The 19,214-nt window shown below is 43.3% G+C and overlaps 1 protein-coding gene across 2 annotated transcripts in view; it reads left to right on the top strand.

The window, feature by feature from the left end:
• Window positions 1–19,214, top strand: part of LOC135218299 (uncharacterized) — a 313,398-nt gene that overhangs the window by 68,039 nt on the left and 226,145 nt on the right. For both annotated transcript variants that reach the window (XM_064254517.1, XM_064254518.1), the window contains exon 3: window positions 18,725–18,852. In XM_064254517.1, the coding sequence (XP_064110587.1) occupies window positions 18,725–18,852 (128 nt within the window). The remainder of the gene's footprint in view (window positions 1–18,724; window positions 18,853–19,214) is intronic.

Here is a 19,214-nt window from a genome sequence, read left to right as displayed (position 1 = left end):
AAAGCTGGTAATTCCTTGTTAATTAATTGTATAACGTTCTTTTTGAAGGAACTGTCATGGAGAAAAGGGAACTTAGCATAGATGATTAACTTGGGAACGCTATGTATAGGAGGTGGGGGGTTTATTTTCATGTTTAAAAATTTATTGAGGGTTCTATAAAAGTGCACTAAGGGGAAACAGTTGTTGCTAAAAAAGTTTACTAGAAAATCTATTTCGTTGTGGAAAGAGACCCAACTGGAAGTGAGGACAAAGGCTCTATGGAGGAGGAGAGGGCATTTAATTTAAAATTAAAATTACATGAGCTATAGAAATTTGTCCCTAAGCCTGTAAATGTACTCTTTCTGTAAATTCCTGTTTGAAAGCTATTATTGTCTCTAGAAACAAGTAAATCTAAAAATGGCAATGAGTTATGGGATTCTTTCTCTATGGTGAACTTAATATTAGGATGTTGAGAGTTAATAAATTCTAAAAAAGCTTCGGCATTAAAATCAAACCTAAACAACGCAAACGTGTCATCCACGTACCTTCTGTAAAATAGGGGGTAAATGTTGAGGGGGCAACTGTCAAAGATGGTCTCCTCCAGGTAGTTCATAAAAATATTGGCGAAGGTGGGACCAAGTGGGCTGCCCATCGCCATCCCTTCAATTTGCTTAAAACAAGAGTCTTTAAAAATAAAAGTTGTGTCCTGCACGGCCAATTCTAAAAGTTGCTTAAACGGACGAGTAAAACCTTTAAAAATAGAATCAGAGAGAGGAAAAAGTTTATCTAAAATAATTTCGATAGTTTCTCTAACTGGAATACTGGTAAATAAGGACTCAACATCAAAACTCACCATGAAGAGATCAGAATCTTGCTTTAAAATATCATTTTTAAAATCAGATGTGTTTTTTACGTTATGGGTACTATGGGCGAGTGGTTCTAGGAGGGGAACAAGGTACTTGGCAAGGTGATAATTAGGGGTGTTAAGTGAAGATAGAATTGGTCTAAGTGGGATGCCCTCCTTGTGGATTTTCGGGAGACCGTACATAATCCCATAAGTGGCCCCAGTAACATATAAATTCTGAAAAGTCATCTCATCAATAATGTTTTTATTTTTAAGAAGTCTCAGAAATCTGTTGATCTTGTCTATTGCAAGCCCACACACAAACTCCCGTGCAGAATTATTGGGGTGCTGGGTAGGCTGATAGGTGGCAGCAGGAGGGAGAGGAAGAGCAGGGTGAATTTTCTTCTTCAAAGATCTCTGCAGCGGATGGTGGGTGTCATAGGCATCCGCCCATCTACGGCACTCTAAAATAGTCTTACGAGCCTTGTCCAGGAAATGGGTGGCAAGATCGGGGGGAGCATAGGAAAGTTTTCCAATTGGAAAAGTTCTAAGACCTCCTTAACAGATATTGCGTTGGAGGCCTTCGTCCACCTCTGCAGTGCTGGTTTCTTCTTGGCTACCCACTCTGTCCATGTTTGGTAAGCCTCCTTGGGCATGCTCCTCCACTTCTACCTCCACCAGTCTGGATTTAGTTCATAAGCCCCAAGGATTGCCTCTTGGACTATGGTGAGGTCTTGTCAATCATTCAGAGGGAGGGCCTTGAATACAGTACCCCCTTTGCCAACGAGATACTTGCCAAGGAGGAGGGCCACTTCCTGAGGGGTTTGATTGAAGTTCTCGAACACCTGCTCGACATGATCGAGCCAGGTATCGGGTTCACTATCGTCCCAAGTCCTAATGAGAGTTCCCATGCTGTGGAGGTGAAAGTGTGAAGGAGGGTCACAGGGGGCGTCACACTCGGGCGTGCCAGAGCGGCACTCTGCTGCCATAGCCAGTTGATGTGATCTATCTGCAGCTTCTCTTCTCTCTTGGGCTTCTCTCTCTCTCTGTAACTTCTCTTCTCTCTTGGGCTTCTCTCTCTGTAACTTCTCTTCTCTCTTGGTCTTCTCTGGCTTTCTCTCTTTCCACTGCCTGGAATGCTCTCTGTTCGGCTGCTGCTTTCATCTTATCATTCGCCCAATTTTCCAGTTTTTTGCCCTCTATCTCCAATGCTTTTCCAGCTTCAGTGAAAGCCTTAACCTCCTTCAGTGCTGCATTACTGGCCATCTTCATAGAGGTAAAATGCCAGTAGTCTACCCTGGGGATAATAGAATGGATGGAAGTCACCAAAATTGCAAAGGTTTCCAGGGGTACGCAGAATACTCAACACTATATTAGGGAAATAACAAGGCTCCTATGGCTGGAATATCTGCAGAAGCAGACGAGATGATAGCCAAATGGCTGAAAATGTCCTCCACATAGTGTGGAAATCTCATGCAGGTGACATGGAAATAGTAGTAAAACTAATTGTAAATGCCTCATGCAATTAACGTGGGAATCGCAGTCTAATAGACTAAATGAAATCCACTCCGGTGCGGAAAACTCACACAGGCAGGCGACATGGAAATGCCAGTTGAACAAATTGTAAATTGCTTGTTGTGAGTGCGGAAATCTCACTCCGATGCTACTGTCAATCAAGTTAGATCCCAGTAAATAACAGTGCAACTAAGCTGTAACGGAATGCCACATAAAGACGGAATACTCGACGCCTCTACTGGACTAAAATCACCTTTAAATCTCTGTAATTAAGAGTTAACTACTGACGTGTAGTACGGCAGAAAACTTGACGCTGATACTTAGTGTAATCACCGTAAAAATCTCCGTAAGTACTAGTTAAATATGGGCTGGAAACTCGATGCCATTAGTGGATTAAGCAATGAATTCGTAAACATGGAAACCTCAACGCGAACATTGGGTGAAATTGCAATGGGATCTGTAAATACCAGTTCAGCTGGGTTGTAAATAACATTAACAAAATTTTGCCACGTACTCACAGAAAACAGTGCGAATAGACGTGGCAATATTTTGTTGATAAATAAAAAATTTTTATGGGATTTTACTGTCTTGAGGACGAGACAAAAGGGAGAAAAAAAATCCTTTTTTACCAGCACAATTTTTATTTTTTCTCCTACCCTTCAACGCTAGTCAGCAATGCTCAGAAGCCTTATTTTGTTACAGCTAGCATCGGAAACGTTAATGATTAAGGGAAGAGGAAGAACCAAAACATAAAAATTCTCTCACCACTGCATAAAATATGGGCTGCACCAACTTTACGCAATTTGCCGCTATACCCTTTATTATTCTATATACTTCCTCCCTCGCAAAACTAAAGCTCTACCAACCTAACTCGCAAATTTAAATTCACCGATATTTGTCTTGCACACGGGCAGGCAAGTCAATTGGAGGTCTGTGGGAAAGGGAGAATTGGACTTGTACCTTGGAGGAATAATGGTTCCTCCAAAACTCGCACCTGGCCACACAACCAAGGGTGTGGGGACTTAGAGAAGGCCGAGAAGGAAAAAAACATGTGGCCAGGGATTTCTCCAGGAATACTCCTTATATGTACACATGCTCAAACTAGTGGTGGCAGAGTTTCATAATTTTTCGTTCACCTGCCTGACGCATGATTCATGCCTTATTAATCTATTTTTCTTTTCAAAGATGGAAGAAATTGTATGCAATGGCGTTAAAAATAGTCACTGATATCTTTAGAACATCATATTATGTTATTGTGTAAAACTATTTTCCATATAGCAAAATTGACGTGAATGAAACGAAGTGATAAAAAACGTCGTATCACAACCACTGACATACATTACTAATTAGATAGGAGACACCTATCAGTAGTAGTATCGCATAAACATAGTCCTTACATTATAATTTCAATATTAAGTTGAGGGTAGTTGAACAATTTCATTTGTTAAATTTTACGGAAAACCTTGGAAACACAAAATGCTATCAAAATAAAGAAAAAAAGAAAAACAATGATAACCTAACAGTGTGAACCATGCGACCTCACTCTATTGCTTTGATGTCGCTATGTGCGAGGGAATCTAATGTCAATGTGTTATTTATCTAAGAAACATCCCTTGCTGTGCGAGAGAATTATTGCACTGCATTCAGTGCAAGTTCCTGTTAGAGAGATATCTAAAAAGCTTAATATACTGGAGAGAATCGTACATAGATGAATCAAATTGTTTAGAGAACGGCAAAGTTTAGAACATGGGCCTAGAGGTGGAACTCTTCGAAGCACCACAAGAGAGCAAGACAATACAGTAGTGTAAATGTTGCTGAGCAACATTCATTTGTGAATTTTGAATTCTAGTGCCTCGTCACGATGTTGCTGAACCAGGAATCATGACTAGCTTTACGCCTATGACTGGTGTCTCATGAATACTTTAGATGGAGAGTAAGAGATTTTTAAAAATATACTTGAAATCTTTGATAGATGTCTAATGAATAAGCCTAATGAATTAGTAAACTTACCTTTGATGAATGAGAGATTCAGTTAGCCTTACACTTTTTGTTTTGTTTTTTATCGGTGTCCAGTGAATACCATGGATAGGGAGGAAACAGGTTCAATGATGCATGGATTTTTTTCTTCAAAACCTTTGTTAACATTGGCCTAATCCCTCCATCACTCCTATATGCACCTCCGCTCCCCTCCACATCTCAGGTGACTCAATCCGACTTCTCGCTACAAACTCCATCGCATGAAAGCATCACTAATGAAAGTGGTTATTTTAAAATTCCCCTCACCGGCGATGGAAGCCTTAAAATGCATGTTTATAAAATATTTTCTGTTCAAAGAAACTTTATCTTTCATTCCCCAAAATATTTGCATACACTCGTGTTACACCCTTTGTGATTGTTGTAGCTGTCAAAGAGCAACCCCTGATTAAAGCAGTAGGTTTTTATTGAAAAAAAAGAAGATATCTGAAATAGACTTAAACGAGAACGTCACCTTTCATATTTCTTATCCTTTCAGCCACTAAGTAGTAGGTCTAGCCATACATGTGAAACTAATTTTAATTAATTTATATTTAGAAGAAATGAATAGTCACAGAAAGATCAACCCAAGAAAGCATTTATGAAAGTAAGCCTTTCTTAATGTATTCGTCAAATTTGACTCCCCTAGCTTTCCAACGTGTCCAGATGAAACAGGATGATATGCAAGGAATTCAATAAAAAATAAAAGACTGAATTATATTTGTTTGGTTTTTTATGATTGCTTTTTCACTTTGAATAGCTAAGTCTGTTAAGCAATTATGAAAAGGATAAGAAAAAAAGAACATGGCCAATAAAAAAAAAGAATAACGGGACTAATCAAATAAAGCAGGTTAATATAGATATTGTCGATTTAAATATTCATTCACATTACATATCTGAGAGAGTATACTGCTGAGAATAAACCAAGGCTAATCATGTGTGAAATTCAGAAGTCAAATTTAGGCCCACTAAATGTCTCATGCAAATTATTTTATTGATCAAAGGACAATATTAGTTTGATTAAGCATCACTATTAAAGATAGTCTTGGGATTGCTAATGGTGACCAGTGTGAATATATGGTTGAGGGTGTGGATGCGAACAAGTTGGTAAGAGCAAGTGTGCATGTATACGACGGGGTTTTGGATGTGAAAAATTCGCGGGTAATTGTGGTCTTGTTGACAAGCAAGTGCGGGGTATACGTGAGGGTGATTGTGTAGGGTTGTTATATACTTTGGTGAATGTGGACAACGAAAGACATGTTAAAGTACGGGAGATGATGACAGGTAGCATGAAACAAGATGATGACTGGAAGTATGATGAGTTGAAGGAAAGAATTGAGGTGAATGAAAATGTTAGTGATGTCGAGAGGGAACGGTTGATGCAGGTGTTGTGAGATAGGTGGGGTGCGTTGAGTCATGGCGACGAGGATTTTGGTGGATCTAAGCTTCCCGAATTCAAGATTGTTTTGGAAGACGACACCCCCATATATCAGTGTCCCCTGCACTTTTCTGCACCTATTACCCGAGAGATTGAGAACCACTGTGAGGAACATGAGAGAGTGGGAGTGATTGAGAGGATTGAGAGTGCCTGGAATAGTCCCATAGTCCCAGTACATAAGCCAGATGGAAGTTTGAGGATGTATGTGGATTACAGAAGGGTGAATGAAGTGAATGTGAAGGAGTGATTTCCGATGAATGTGGTATCTGATTGTGTGTATAAGATGCTTGGGATGAAAGTGTTCACGAAATTAGATTTGGTAAGGGGTTATTACCAGATGCCCCTTGAGGAAGGGAGCAGGCATGTTACGGCTTTCTTGAGTGGTTGTTGTCAGTACCAATTCAAGCAGTTAAGTTTTGGTTTGGTGACGTGGCTCCTGCCTACCAGAGGGCAATGAATGTAGTTTTGGCTGGTTTTGACAGAATGAAGGTGACTTTGTTTATAGATGATATATTGATTGAGAGTGAAACTGTTGAGGAGAATATGGAATCGCTTGAGATGGTGCTGGAATGTTTGGAAGAGGTTGGAGTGGAAGTGAAGCTTGAAAAATGTACATGGTTGGCTGGGGAGGTGGAATTTCTTGGCCATAAAGTAAGTGCGAGTGGCATAAGGAAGAATGAAAAGTTTGTGAGAAAAGTAAGGGAGTATCCACGTCCCCGGACCGTGCGTGAGTTAAAGGGTTTTTTGAGTTTGATTGAGTTTGGGAGGAAGTTTGTTAGGGATTGTTTGAGTATAGGGAAGCCGTTGACTGAATGGACAGGAAGAAAAATTGTACTAAGCTGAGGTGGGATGAGCAAATGGTGGGAGCTTTTGGGAGATTGAAAGAGGAGGCTGCTTGAGTTTGTTGTGCTTGTGTCTGTCTGAAGGTTGTTGAGCTTGTGAGTTTCTGTTGTGTTTGATTTGTGAATTGTTGTGGGTGTGAGTTGTTGTGTAGTCTTGGTGTTGATTGGTGTTTGTTTGTATAATTGGTTTGTTGTGTTTTGAGTTGTTGTGTAGTCTCAATGTTGTTTGGTGTTTGTTTGTGTTAGAATTGTGGTGTTTGTTGAGCTGTGTGAAGTTTTGGTGTCGTAGGTGTTTTTTTGTGTAGTGATTTGTTGTGTTGTTTTGAGTTGTTATGTGGTTTCGGTGCTTGTTTGGTTTTCTGGGTTTGACCTGTGTCGGCCGGTGAAATGTTCCTATAGCACACATTTCTAGGTATAAATAGATGCTAAATATACCACAGAAAAAAGCCATATGGAATGCTGGAGTTACATCTCCAGCTCGCTCACCTTTATAGGGTGTCGGTATAGCACAAGGGCGAGTGGAAGCCACTACCACAGATACTTTGCCAATTAGAAGTCTCCTCTCAAAATCCCTCTACCTTACGCTCGCTACTACTACTACCTCTGCCCGAAACCTTCATTCCTGAAATAGCACTTACCGTGTCCACACGTACCGTTTTTCGTTGTTCCCAGGAAGTGTTTTTTGGTGAAGCATCTTGTCTTCTCAAGATCTACAAGCTTCTTCATCTAAGTTGAGTATTCCATTTATCGTTTTTGAACTCGTTGGGGCACGTTGCATCCAATTTTGGCCCTTATTTCAAGTCCTTTTGTCCTCATGAGCCGGGTATGACGCTCTTTCAATCCGCCATTTTGGGTGCATGACTGGCGGCGTGCTTGATTCTTTCAGTTTTTATCACGTGATGTATTTTGTCCACCGTTTGGCACTTTACTATGTAGGCTACTGTTTTCGTATTCTTTTTCATCATCCTTGCTCCTGTCGAATTCTGAGAGCCTTATTTTTACGATTTATCCTTACGTTATTAGCCTATTATAGGGCCCATCTCGCTCCTAACGTATTCTGAGGCTTGGTTTTTTACGATTGTCTTACGTTATTAGCCTTTTGGGGCCCTTTTTTCGTTATCCTCAGCCTCTCAGGAGCATGTTGGTTCCCCTTTGTGTATACGGTTTTCTTCATACGTTATGTGCTAGTATTGTGTTTTTGGTATCCTACGCTAGCCTAGCGGCACAACAGTTTATTGTGGAGGGGAAGAATCCTCTTTCTTTCGCGGTACTCGTGCATGTATGTTTCTAGTTTAGTTTTCGATTATAGTCAGTAATGCACATGATTATATGCACTTTTGTGATAAAACTACTCAAATAATCATATTACTATTTGGTGAGGTTGGAAGTTCTTCGCGATGTCCTTCCCTGGCCTATCCGACCAGACCTAGGCTAGGTTTTGGAGGGTAGGCCAGGCGGTCTTGTATTTCCCTCCACCCTTAGTGGCTCCTTTTACCGCCACCCGACCAGGCAGATATGTTTGCCTGGAGGGTGGTCCAGGACTGAGAATCTCTCTCTTGTCATGTTTGTAGGGCCTAGACCTATCGTACCTGACCAGATGGGAAGATTCGATTTTGGAGGGTTGAGTTAGGTTCTATCCGTCCTCTTCATGACGTCCTTATAGGGGTCATCCTAGCCTACCTGACCGGATCTATACCGATCTCGGAGGGTTGGACTGGGATCTTAGCTGGGTGCATTCCTCTCTCTCCCCCCCCCCCCCCCCCCTTTTCGCAGTTCCTCCAGTAATTCCTTATCAATTAATTTATGAATTGTCTTTGTTGAGTGTAGCCTGGGCCGTTGCCCCCTTTAGGGTGTTAGTTGGCCTACCGTCTTCTGCCCCCTTTAGTGGTAGGCTAGTTTACGGCTCCCGAGAAGTGGTTTTCACTGATTGGTTGCTGCGGCCAGGCAATCACGACTCGTCCACTCTCCTCCAGACTCTCCCACCCCCCCGTCCCGGACTCGTTCCAGCGCTCCCTGGTTAGCTCGCTGCCAAGTAATCCTACCGATGAACGACAGATAGAGGGGATTAGTCGGAGGAGATTGGGGGATTAGTAGATTATGTAATCTCTGTTGGTATGTCTCCGGGCCTGTGTGTTTTCTGGCGAGGTGTGGTCTACCATCACACCCTGCCAGGAGGCTATGCCGGATTGTACGGACCGCTGTTCCGCCGCTCTGTTTTCCGTACTTCTCTATGTTGTCGCTGCTTCCCCACTCCAGTGGGGGCAGAACTGGGCTTAGAGCTGCGTTTCTAATTGACTTAGAACTGCTACTCTTCTCCGGTGCGATCAGACTCAGGCTTAGGTTTTACCTATTTTCCCTGTTCTGCTCGTATCAGGCCAACCCCGCCGTTTTTAGCTATTGTGATAACGAGGTTATGGATTCTGGAGTAGGCGGAGACATTCAGAGCTTAATGTTAAGAAAATTTATTATGTAGCCTCTGTTGGTATGTCTCCGGGCCTGTGTTTATTCCGGCAAAGTGTGGTCTACCATCACATGCGCCAGAAGGTATACACCGGAGTTCTACGTACCGTTGTTCCCGCCGCTCTGTTTTCCATCTTCTATGTTATCGCTGCTCCCCACTCCGGTGGGGGCGGAACTGGGCTCAGAGCTTTATTAGTAACAAGTAAGTTGAAGATTATACTTGATATTACCTTTAGCTGGTTAAGTAACTAGTTGAAGTATACTCATACCGCCGGCATTAACTCCGGCAGCATTATCTGACGATACTCATATATCTTTTCAATTTACACATGGTTCGATGCCAGGAGACGGGTTGTCCAGCTGTCCTGTACAAGCCGTATGGGCATGAGGTCTGCTGGTCTCATGCCAGCTGCGCCATCCACTTGGAGGTACGTGCAGTCTGGCACCCGGAAGCCTGCACGGTGTGTTACGACCTGGTTAGGATGGTAACAGATGAGTCGGTAGGTGCAGGCTCGCCTCATTGTTACTCTGAATCTTATGTTACACATATCGGTGGGAAAAATCCCTGACACTGGGGAACCTAATTTGGTTATTTCTTACAGGTTGATCTGGCGCTCAAGACCTCCTCGATGTCGGCCCTTAAGGCCTGGGTAGGGGGGTTTGGAAGAAACGTGGGAGCCGGCCAACCCTACGTGCTGTTGGAGAAGATGTGCGCCCTCCTCTACCCCAAAGCCCAGGTTTTGGCAGCAGTACCGGCGGGAGTAGTGGCTCCCATCATAGAGCGAATCCGCCAGGAGATCCAAGCCCCCCCAGAGGACCAAGAGGGCTTGTGGGATGTCATGACAGAGGAGGTGGCGGCCATCAGCCTGCACCGAGAGCCTATGGCCACCAAGGAACAGGACTTAGGTAGAGAGGTAAGTGAGGCAGGTAGTCGTGGGACTAATATTCTCTCCTTTAGTCCAACTCCTTCTTCTCCTTCCTTTCAGGGCTTCCCTGGGAAGTCCACTTCCCCTTGGAATAGGTCGGGCTCGGTAATCCCCAAGATAAAAACCTTGAAGACGAAGTCCCTGCCGAAGGCGGTTAAACGAGCCAAACCTTCCCCGGCAGACTACGCCAGGTTGTCATCGGCCCCCAAGCCTTCAACTTCCTCGGCCAAAGCTACTCCCCCACCCAAGGGGTCATGAGCTAAGTCTTCCAAAGCCAGACCGGCAGAGTCTGGCTTCGACCACGAGGCTTTCGCCACTCTTCTCATGCAGAAGATGAGCGAAGTAGTGGACTTGAGACTTCAATTGATGTCCACTCAACTCGCCTCAGGTCTAGACATTGGGACAGTTCATCATGTCTCTATCCCAGAGATTACAAGCCCAGGAGGAATTGGTGACCGGATTCCTCCACTCCGGAAACACCCCACAGTCCTTTGCGGTGCCGGACACATCCAAGCTTCCGCCATTCGAGAATAGCAACCCATGGCGGTTGGCTCTGCATGCCCCGTTTTCAGAGGGCAAGCTTACAATTGAAGGTTGTTGAACCCGACCCGTGGAAGACCAAAAGTTTTTCCCGCCGGGCCTACAATTCCCCTTCCCAGGCTACGCTAGACTTAGCCGAGGAAGCTTTGGTCAGGGTAGACAAGGTCCCAAAAGAGACATTTATCTACCCAAGGGATCAGGCTCAGTTGGCATGGGTCCCCTCCCTCACGGAATGGGAGTGTGTCAGCACCAAGTTGACACCCCAAAAAGGTTGCTATACCATGTTTGCAGCGCCGGAGGACGTCCCGACTCTTTGCATGTCAAAGATTGCAGAATTGACACTGCAAGCCGGAATGGAGGACAAACCTATGCCTCGGGTAAAAGAGACGGAGGCTACCTCTTTGCTCTTTCCCGGAGATCTAGAGTGTTGGCTGGAGCTCCGGCAACGTTCACGGTGGGCAAACTCGACCCGGAGTGTGCCTCCACACAATTCAGTGAACGTTTGCCTAGAATTCCGGACCCCATGGTTAAGGCGGAATTCGAAGCAAGATGCAGGCTGAGCAGGTCAATTAACTCAGTCACCACTGCAGAGTTGACAGCTACGGTCTTTGCAGATGAGCCTCTATTCCTGGTCCTGACAAAGTCGCTACTGCAGGCCTTTCAATCGGACCTGTATGATTTTATAGTAGTGAGACGAGCCTGCAGGAAGCATGTCTTTGCGAATGCCTCCATCAGGCATGAGCCGAACAGGCTCATAAAGGCGTCGATCTGGGGTGCCAACCTCTTTCCTGAGGACATGGTTAACAGCGTCCTCAGCGAGGTGGCTAGAGCTAACCAGAACCTTCGTGTCCGCTGGTGACTTCCCTTCAAAAGGAAGTTCGAGACCCCTGGACCACAATCCAAAGGTAAGAGGCCTAGGAAGTATCAGTCTTTCCAGACCTCTCAGTCTTAGGCAGTAGTGCAGGCAGTCCCTGTTTCCCAGATTAGCAAGCCTTCGACATCTAAGGCACAGCCACAACAACAGTTTGTGCTGCTGCAAAGTCAACCGACTCAACAGCCTTCGAGTTCAGCCGCCCTTGTAACTTCCCCAGCTTTCAACGCCTCCTTTGAAACACAACGGGCGTTTCGAGGCTTTAATAGACATGCAAGGGGTAGCAAAGCCAGAGCTGCTTTCCAGCAGAGAGCTGACTCTAGAGGCAGAGGCTTCAGAGGAGGCAGAGGCTTCAGAGGAGGCAGAGGAAGTAAGACCTCAACCAGTCAATGAGGCTCTGCAGGTGGGCGGGAGACTGTACCTCTCCCGGGACCATTGGATCTTCAGTACGTGGGCCCACAGTATTGTATCGAAAGGTCTGGGCTGGAAATGGAAGAAAGGGCCTCCTCCACCAGTCAGTTTTCATCAGATTCCAACGACAGACCTTCTAGACTATCCCAAAGACCTTCTTCAAAAGAAGGCAATAAAGAATGTCAGTCACCTGAAATTTCAAGGACGTTTGTTCAGTGTACCGAAGAAGGACTCGGACAAACGAAGAGTGATTCTAGACTTGTCCCATCTCAACTCATACATTCAATGCGACAAGTTCCGCATGCTGACCGTCTCGCAGGTGCAGACCTTACTTCCCCGTGGGGTTGTCACCACCTCTATCGATCTTACAGACGCATACTATCATGTACCGATAGCAAGAAACTTCTCTCCATACCTAGGCTTCAAGCTAGGTAAACAAGCTTACTCGTTCAGAGTCATACCATTCGGGCTCAAAATAGCGCCCAGAATATTCACCAAACTAGGAGAGACAGTAGTTCAAGAACTAAGAGCTTAGTGGGTAATGTTAGTAGCTTACCTAGACGACTGGCTCATTTGGGCAACCAACAACGAGGAATGTCACAAGGCAACAGCCAAAGTAATAAAATTCCTAGAATACCTGGGTTTCCAGATAAACAAGGAAAAGTCCCGTCTCGTTCCGGCGTCTCGTTTTCAATGGTTGGGAATCCAATGGGACCTAACCACACACAAACTATCTCTTCCGCCAAAGAAGTGCAGAGAGATAGCGAAAGCTACGAGACAATTCCTCAAGAACAAACGGGCTTCTCGTCGTACCCAAGAGAGAATTTTAGGTTCACTTCAGTTTGCTTCAATAACAGATGTTCTGTTGAAAACCAGGCTGAAGGATATCAATTGGGTTTGGCGGAAAAGAGCCAACAACAAGTTCATAGACAAAATCTTGATTCCGCCAATATTGAAGAAAAGACTCTGCCCATGGACGGAAGTCCAGAGTCTTTCCAAATCAGTGCCACTACAATTTCCCCTGCCGTCTCTAATAGTCCACACGGACGCCTCTCTGAGCGGTTGGGGGGGCTACTCCCAGTACAAGAAGGTTCAAGGAACGTGGTCGAAAACATTCCGCCAGTTCCACATCAACGTCCTAGAGTTAATGGCCATTTTTCTGACCTTGAAACAACTAGCTCCAGTCAGGAACATTCATATCAGACTAGTCTCAGACAGCGCAGTGATAGTTCATTGCAAAAACAGAGGGGGCTCCAAGTCGAGCAAAATAAATCATGTAATGATTGCGATATTTTCGTTGGTAATGAAAAATCATTGGCACCTGTCAGCTACTCACTTGGTAAGAGTATGGAATGTCATTGCAGATTCACTATCCAGAACAACTCCGCTGGAGTCGGAGTGGTCCTTGGACACAAAATCATTCCACTGGATTTGCCAACTAATCCCGGGCCTTCAGGTAGACCTGTTCACCACGGAGTCCAATCACAAACTTCCGTGTTATGTGGCGCCCAATCTGCATCCTCTAGCTCACACCACAGATGTGATGTCCATAGACTGGAACAATTGGCAGATTTACTTATTTCCACCAATAAACCTCTTGCTGAAAGTTCTACACAAACTCAGATCTTTCAGAGGACAGGTAGCATTGGTAGCACCCACCTGGCCGAAGAGCAATTGGTTTCCTCTTCTTCTAGAGTTGAAACTCCGTCCCAGACTGATTCCCAACCCAAAACTGACTCAAATAGTACAAACTTGGACTGTGTCAGCTTCCTCAAGAATTCTGAATGCCCTAACTTTATGGACTTCATGAAGTTTGCGGCACAGAAGGATGCTAGTATTGACCCACTAAACATCCTGTTCGTGGAGTCAGACAAAAGAGAATCAACACTCAGGCAGTATGATTCAGCAGTAAGGAAGCTAGCCATCTTTCTTAAAGAATCAGATGTCCAGAAGATGACTACGAATCTGGCAATTTCATTTTTTAGAACTCTGTTTGAAAAAGGTCTAGCTGCTAGTACCATTACTAAAACTAAATCTGCCTTGAGGAAGATATTTCAGTTTGGCTTTAATATTGATTTGACAGATTCGTACTTCTCGTCTATCCCTCAAGTATGTGCTCATCTGAGACCAGTGGACCGTCCTCACACGGTCTCCTGGTTTTTAAATGATGTACTCAGGTTGGCTTCAGATACTGATAATGAATCATGCTCATATATAACCCTTCTCAGGAAAACATTATTTCTAATGAGTCTGGCCTCAGGCGCCAGAATATCTGAACTGTCGGCTCTCTAGAGAACCAAATCATATTGATTTCCTCCCGTCAGGAGAAGTTCTGCTCTCCCCCAGATCGGAGATTCCTAGCAAAGAATGAAGACCCACAAAACAGGTGGTCTCCATGGAAGATTGTACCTCTCCCACAGGACCCATTATTATGTCCTATCGTTACATTAAAATCTTATCTGGGCAGAACTTCTGAAAGATCTTCAGGTCCCCTTTTTATTAGAGAGAAAGGTGGAACCATTTCCTTGAAGGCAATCAGACAACAAATTCTTTATTTTATTAAATAAGCCAATCTGGATTCAGTTCCTCATGTCCATGATATCCGGGCAGTGGCTACCTCAGTTAATTATTTTCATAATATGAACTTCAAGGATCTTAAAAAATATATGGGTTGGAAATCCCCGATAGTATTTAAACGCCATTATCTGAAAAATTTAGAGGCCCTTAAATATTCGGCAGTGGCTGCAGGGAGCATTGTCTCCCCTGATATGGCCTAGTTTTGTAACTCTATATCTGTATTCTATTTTGCTCTTTTTTTTTCTTTTGATACTCGCTCTCACCTACCGGCCTCGCTTGTAATCCTTGCCTTTCTGCCTTATGTTCCGGTCGGGATTGCTCATCAACCCACTCCTGGACAAGTACATAGTTCATTATTATATTTGTTTTTATGTTCATTACCTGTTGTTTTTTTCCCAGGATAGTTTGGATTTGGTCATATTTGGTACTTTTTACCATTTGTAATTTGCTACTCTTACTTTGGTTATTAAAACAATAATTTTAAGAAAATTTTTATTTTCCTTATATAAAGTTTTGTAGTTTACCAAGCTTGTATGGCCAATTCTCTGCTACTATTTCACTGGCCGACACAGGTCGAACCCAGAAAAGGGATTTTGACGAAGGAAAAGTCTATTTCTGGGGGAAGACCTGTGTCGCCCGGTGAACCCATCCCTCTCTTTTCCTTTTTTCCCCACCCTTTAGCTGGCCCAAGATTGGGTGCGTATTCCAGGAATGAAGGTTTCAGGCAGAGGTAGTAGTAGTAGCGAGCGGAAGTTAGACATTGTAACGGCACCCCTCTAGAGAGGGATTTTGAGAGGAGACTTCTAATTGGCAAAGTATCTGTGGTAGTGGCTTCCACTCGCCCTTGTGCTATACCGACACCCTATAAGGGTGAGCGAGCTGGGGTTAGTAACTCCAGCATTCCATATGGCTTTTTTCTGTGGTATATTTAGCATCTATTTATACCTAGAAATGTGTGCTATAGGAACATTTCACCGGGCAACACAGGTCTTCCCCCAGAAATAGATTTTTCCTTCGTCAAAATCCCTTTTTTGGTGTATAATATTCAGCGGTTATTGTGTCTCAGTACCTGAATCCAGTGGACAGCACAGCTTCTCGCCCTGATTGTGTCAAGTTTCCTGGTAATTAAATGTGTTTGAGATCGTGTTTTTGCCTTGCTGAACCAAGCATATCCTGTTAGTAATTAAAGTAACGTAAAGGGAAAGGTGTGGCTGGGGGAAATTTGTAAGCCAGGAGTTGTTAACGTAATGTGGGAAAGTCTTGTTTGCTTTTGTTGTTTTTAGCTTGTGATTCTGCCACATAGTGGCAGACAAGCTCAGTCGCTAGAATTAGGTGATCAGGACAGAGTGGTCCCTACACTCACACATGGTGGAAAGGTTGTTAGACCTGTGGGGGCGTCCATTGGTAGACCTGTTCACCACCCAGCACAACAGAAAACCTCTGGTTTTCTTCTCTGTGGTGCCGGACCCATGGGGCGGCATTAGAGGACACATTTCAACATCCGTGGGACAACCTCGAAGTATACGCTTTTCCCCCATTCTGTCTGATTCACAAGGTGATCAGCAGAGTGCTGGTCACCAGCAATCTTCGGAAGATTCTGGTGGTTCCCAAATGGCAGCAGGCTGTTTGGTATCCCAATGTGATTTTCTCCGAGGCACTGCGAGAGATTTCCCCATGGCACAACCTACTGTGTCAGTCGCACATAGAGCGGTACCACTCGGCACTACAGTCCCTGTGTCTTCACAGCTGGTGGTTATCAAACCATCTCTTGAGAGCAAGAGGATTTTTTCGCCAAGTAGCAACAGAGATGGCAGGATACCTCAGACAGTCCTCTGCACCAGTGTACCGGAAAAAGTGGTCTGTCTTCAACAGATGGCGGATCTCCTATTCTTTCTTTACCGAGAGAAGCTCCTCTCTGTCTCTGCAGTTAAAGGCTATAGATCTGCCTTGGCCCTGGTCCTGAAACTGCAAGGAGTGGATATTTCCACTTCTATGAAGATATCTCTCCTTATGAGAAGCTTCGAGAGGTCTTGCCCACCCAGGGAACTCAGGCCTCCTGAGTGGGATGTGACTCGTTTCTTAAGGAGCTTGACTCGTGAACCTTATGAACCTCTACGAGAGTTGTCAGACAGGGATTTGACCCTCAAGACTGTCTTTCTGCTGGCCCTGGCATTGGTGAAGAGAGTAGGCGAGCTTCATGGTCTCTCTTATAATGTTAAACACTCGAGGGGATGGGGATTCCTTACACTTGATTTTGTCCTGGATTTTGTAGCAAAGACTCAGAACCCTTTGGTCCCTGATGCTAGATTCGAGTCCTTTACGATCCCCTCCCTAGAGGACTTTTGTGGTAATGACCCAGATGAGATGCTACTTTGTCCCATTAAGAGTGCTACGGCGCTTTCTGAAGAGAACTCGTCATCTCCAGCCTGAGTGTCAACACCTCTTCGTTATCACCGGGGTAACCAAGAAAGAAAGCGTACTCCTCCCAAGGGAGGTTCAACACTGGTACCTTTCGTCCGAGAGCCTATGAAGCCCAAGAACCTGTTGGTTTCACAGGTATTGAAGGCAGGGGTTTGGTCTAACCAGACCACCTTCACCTCCTTCTTCCTTCGGTCCTTGGATACCATTTCATTGGGACCTGTGGTGGCTGCTCAACAAGTTGTGTAGCTTATCCAGCTCCTCTAACTGGACAAGGTTGCATCTCGTCTTGTGTAGCCATATGAATGGGTGTGAATGAGTGTGTGACCGGCTTTTCTTCCTCCTTCATTCTCCTCTCTTCCTATGGGCAGAGAGCTGTGGTCATCACATGCTGGAATGGGTGGCCGATGCATGTAAGCTATATTACTGAGCTCCATTCTATCCCCTTTCATTAGGTTATAGAAGCATCCATCCCTTCCTTAACAAGGGTGGAAAGAAGACATTAGCATGAGACAAACCCAATACATACTTGTATATTTGTCCTCTTGCTTCCGACTATAAGTTCTTGTTTGCTATTCATAAGAGGCTACGTTTACCTCCCTCTTATGAATTGGTCCAGAGGTCTGGCCATTGGTCTCGCAGTTCTCATACTCCAATCAATTGAACAGAGGCCAGGTTCCCCTCCTTGCTCTTATGACCAGGATAGGAACCTGGGTTGGGCGAACACCAGTCTGTTCATAAGACTCTGATCAGATTCCTCTTACCAATCAGTGAGCCTTCCTTATGTACAGGATCGAGGGTTTGTATTACATGTAGGAACAAATTAAATTTTTTTTAAAGTAAATTGTATATTTCCTAATTATAAAAACCTGAGGTCCACCCCTCATGCCACCCCTCAATCTGTTCCTAGGCCTAAAGTAAAGTGGAATGTTTACGTCCAGTCGGGCAGGACTCCCGACTATCAGACAAGCAGTTACTGCCTAACTACCTTGTTATTCTTTAATGACCGATTTCCAGTCTACGCTGAAAGTAATTCCTTATGTAAAGGACCTCAGGTTTGTATAGTTAGGAAAAATACAATTACTTCTAAAAATTTTAATTTTAGTGCAAAAATCAGCATTCTGACTGTGAAAGTTTCAAATTCATTTGCAAGCATTACATAAAAATATAAATGCGAATTTAGGTACAATGTAGAAATCAAGAAATCACATTTCTATTCGGTTGATCACATTGTAAATTTCAGGGCATATTTCTTATATAACAAAATAGTTTTAGTACAAAAGTCAGCCTTCTAACTGGCATAGTTTTGTAGTTATTACAAAATAAGCATTTTTGGGGGGGGCTTTTATCAAAACTTTTTTTTTCAAAAATAAGTTCTTATAAATCCAAGAAGACTGAACGAAAGTTAATAAAACTTTCAGAGCGTAGTATATTTACCTTGATTTGCACAGGGCTAAACTGATTTTTGAGTGAAGCTTTTTATTTGGTTTATTATTTTCTAAGAGTGGCGTCATAATTTTTTTCAAATGTAAACAAAATTAACTTAGACCTCGAATTTCTAACTAATTCTCTGTGCAAAATTTCATTATAAGTTAAAGAACCAGCAGTAAAAATTTCAAGCAAATCCCTTCAATCATAAGGAAGTTATTAATACTTACGTTATAGTGGGGCCTTATGGTGTCAGCGTTCCCCTTAAGAGGCAATGAGTCTGTATTTACTAATTAAGCATGATTTGACATTACTAAAACATCTTACAGTGATAATAATAATTATAATAATATAATAATAATAGTATGTAATAATTATCAGATTATTTTTGTGTTTCTTTGTTGTGATTTTATATACAATTATTATTGGTTTATAGTTTACTTTAGTTTCGATAACTTACAGGTTTTAAATAGTCTGGATGCCAAAGCGACATGCATAGCTGTTAGGATTGATCTCAGCATCTTCAGGATTCAAGTAGTTGACAATGGTCATGGAATTAGTCACGAAAATCTCAAAGTTCTTGGGAGCAGGTAAATATTTTCACACTACTTCTCCAGTTATTTTAAATATTTGAAATTTCTACTTTTAATTCCTGCTGTCTTATTGTTTAAGAACTGATGAAAATCACAGATCACTGTTTATTTTATAGGTTGGTAGAATACTTTTTATTACTGTACTAACAGTAACATTAATTAATATTTTGTTGTTCAGTGTACTATATCCAAAGGACTGTCATGGAATCTTCCCTTGGATAGACATGAAATGATCTTTAATTTCATCACAAAGCCATTGCTTATAATTAGCCCAATTTTGTGTTTAGTTTGAAATGCTGATATTTTATTCCCACTTAAAGAAAAAAATATCAGATATACTTATTAACTGTATAATTTTG

Source organism: Macrobrachium nipponense, chromosome 9 (genome assembly GCF_015104395.2).
Source record: "Macrobrachium nipponense isolate FS-2020 chromosome 9, ASM1510439v2, whole genome shotgun sequence".
Lineage (NCBI taxonomy): Eukaryota > Metazoa > Arthropoda > Malacostraca > Decapoda > Palaemonidae > Macrobrachium > Macrobrachium nipponense.
The sequence above is the reverse complement of the archived record's forward strand: the minus strand, read 5'-3'. Positions and strand labels throughout refer to the sequence as shown.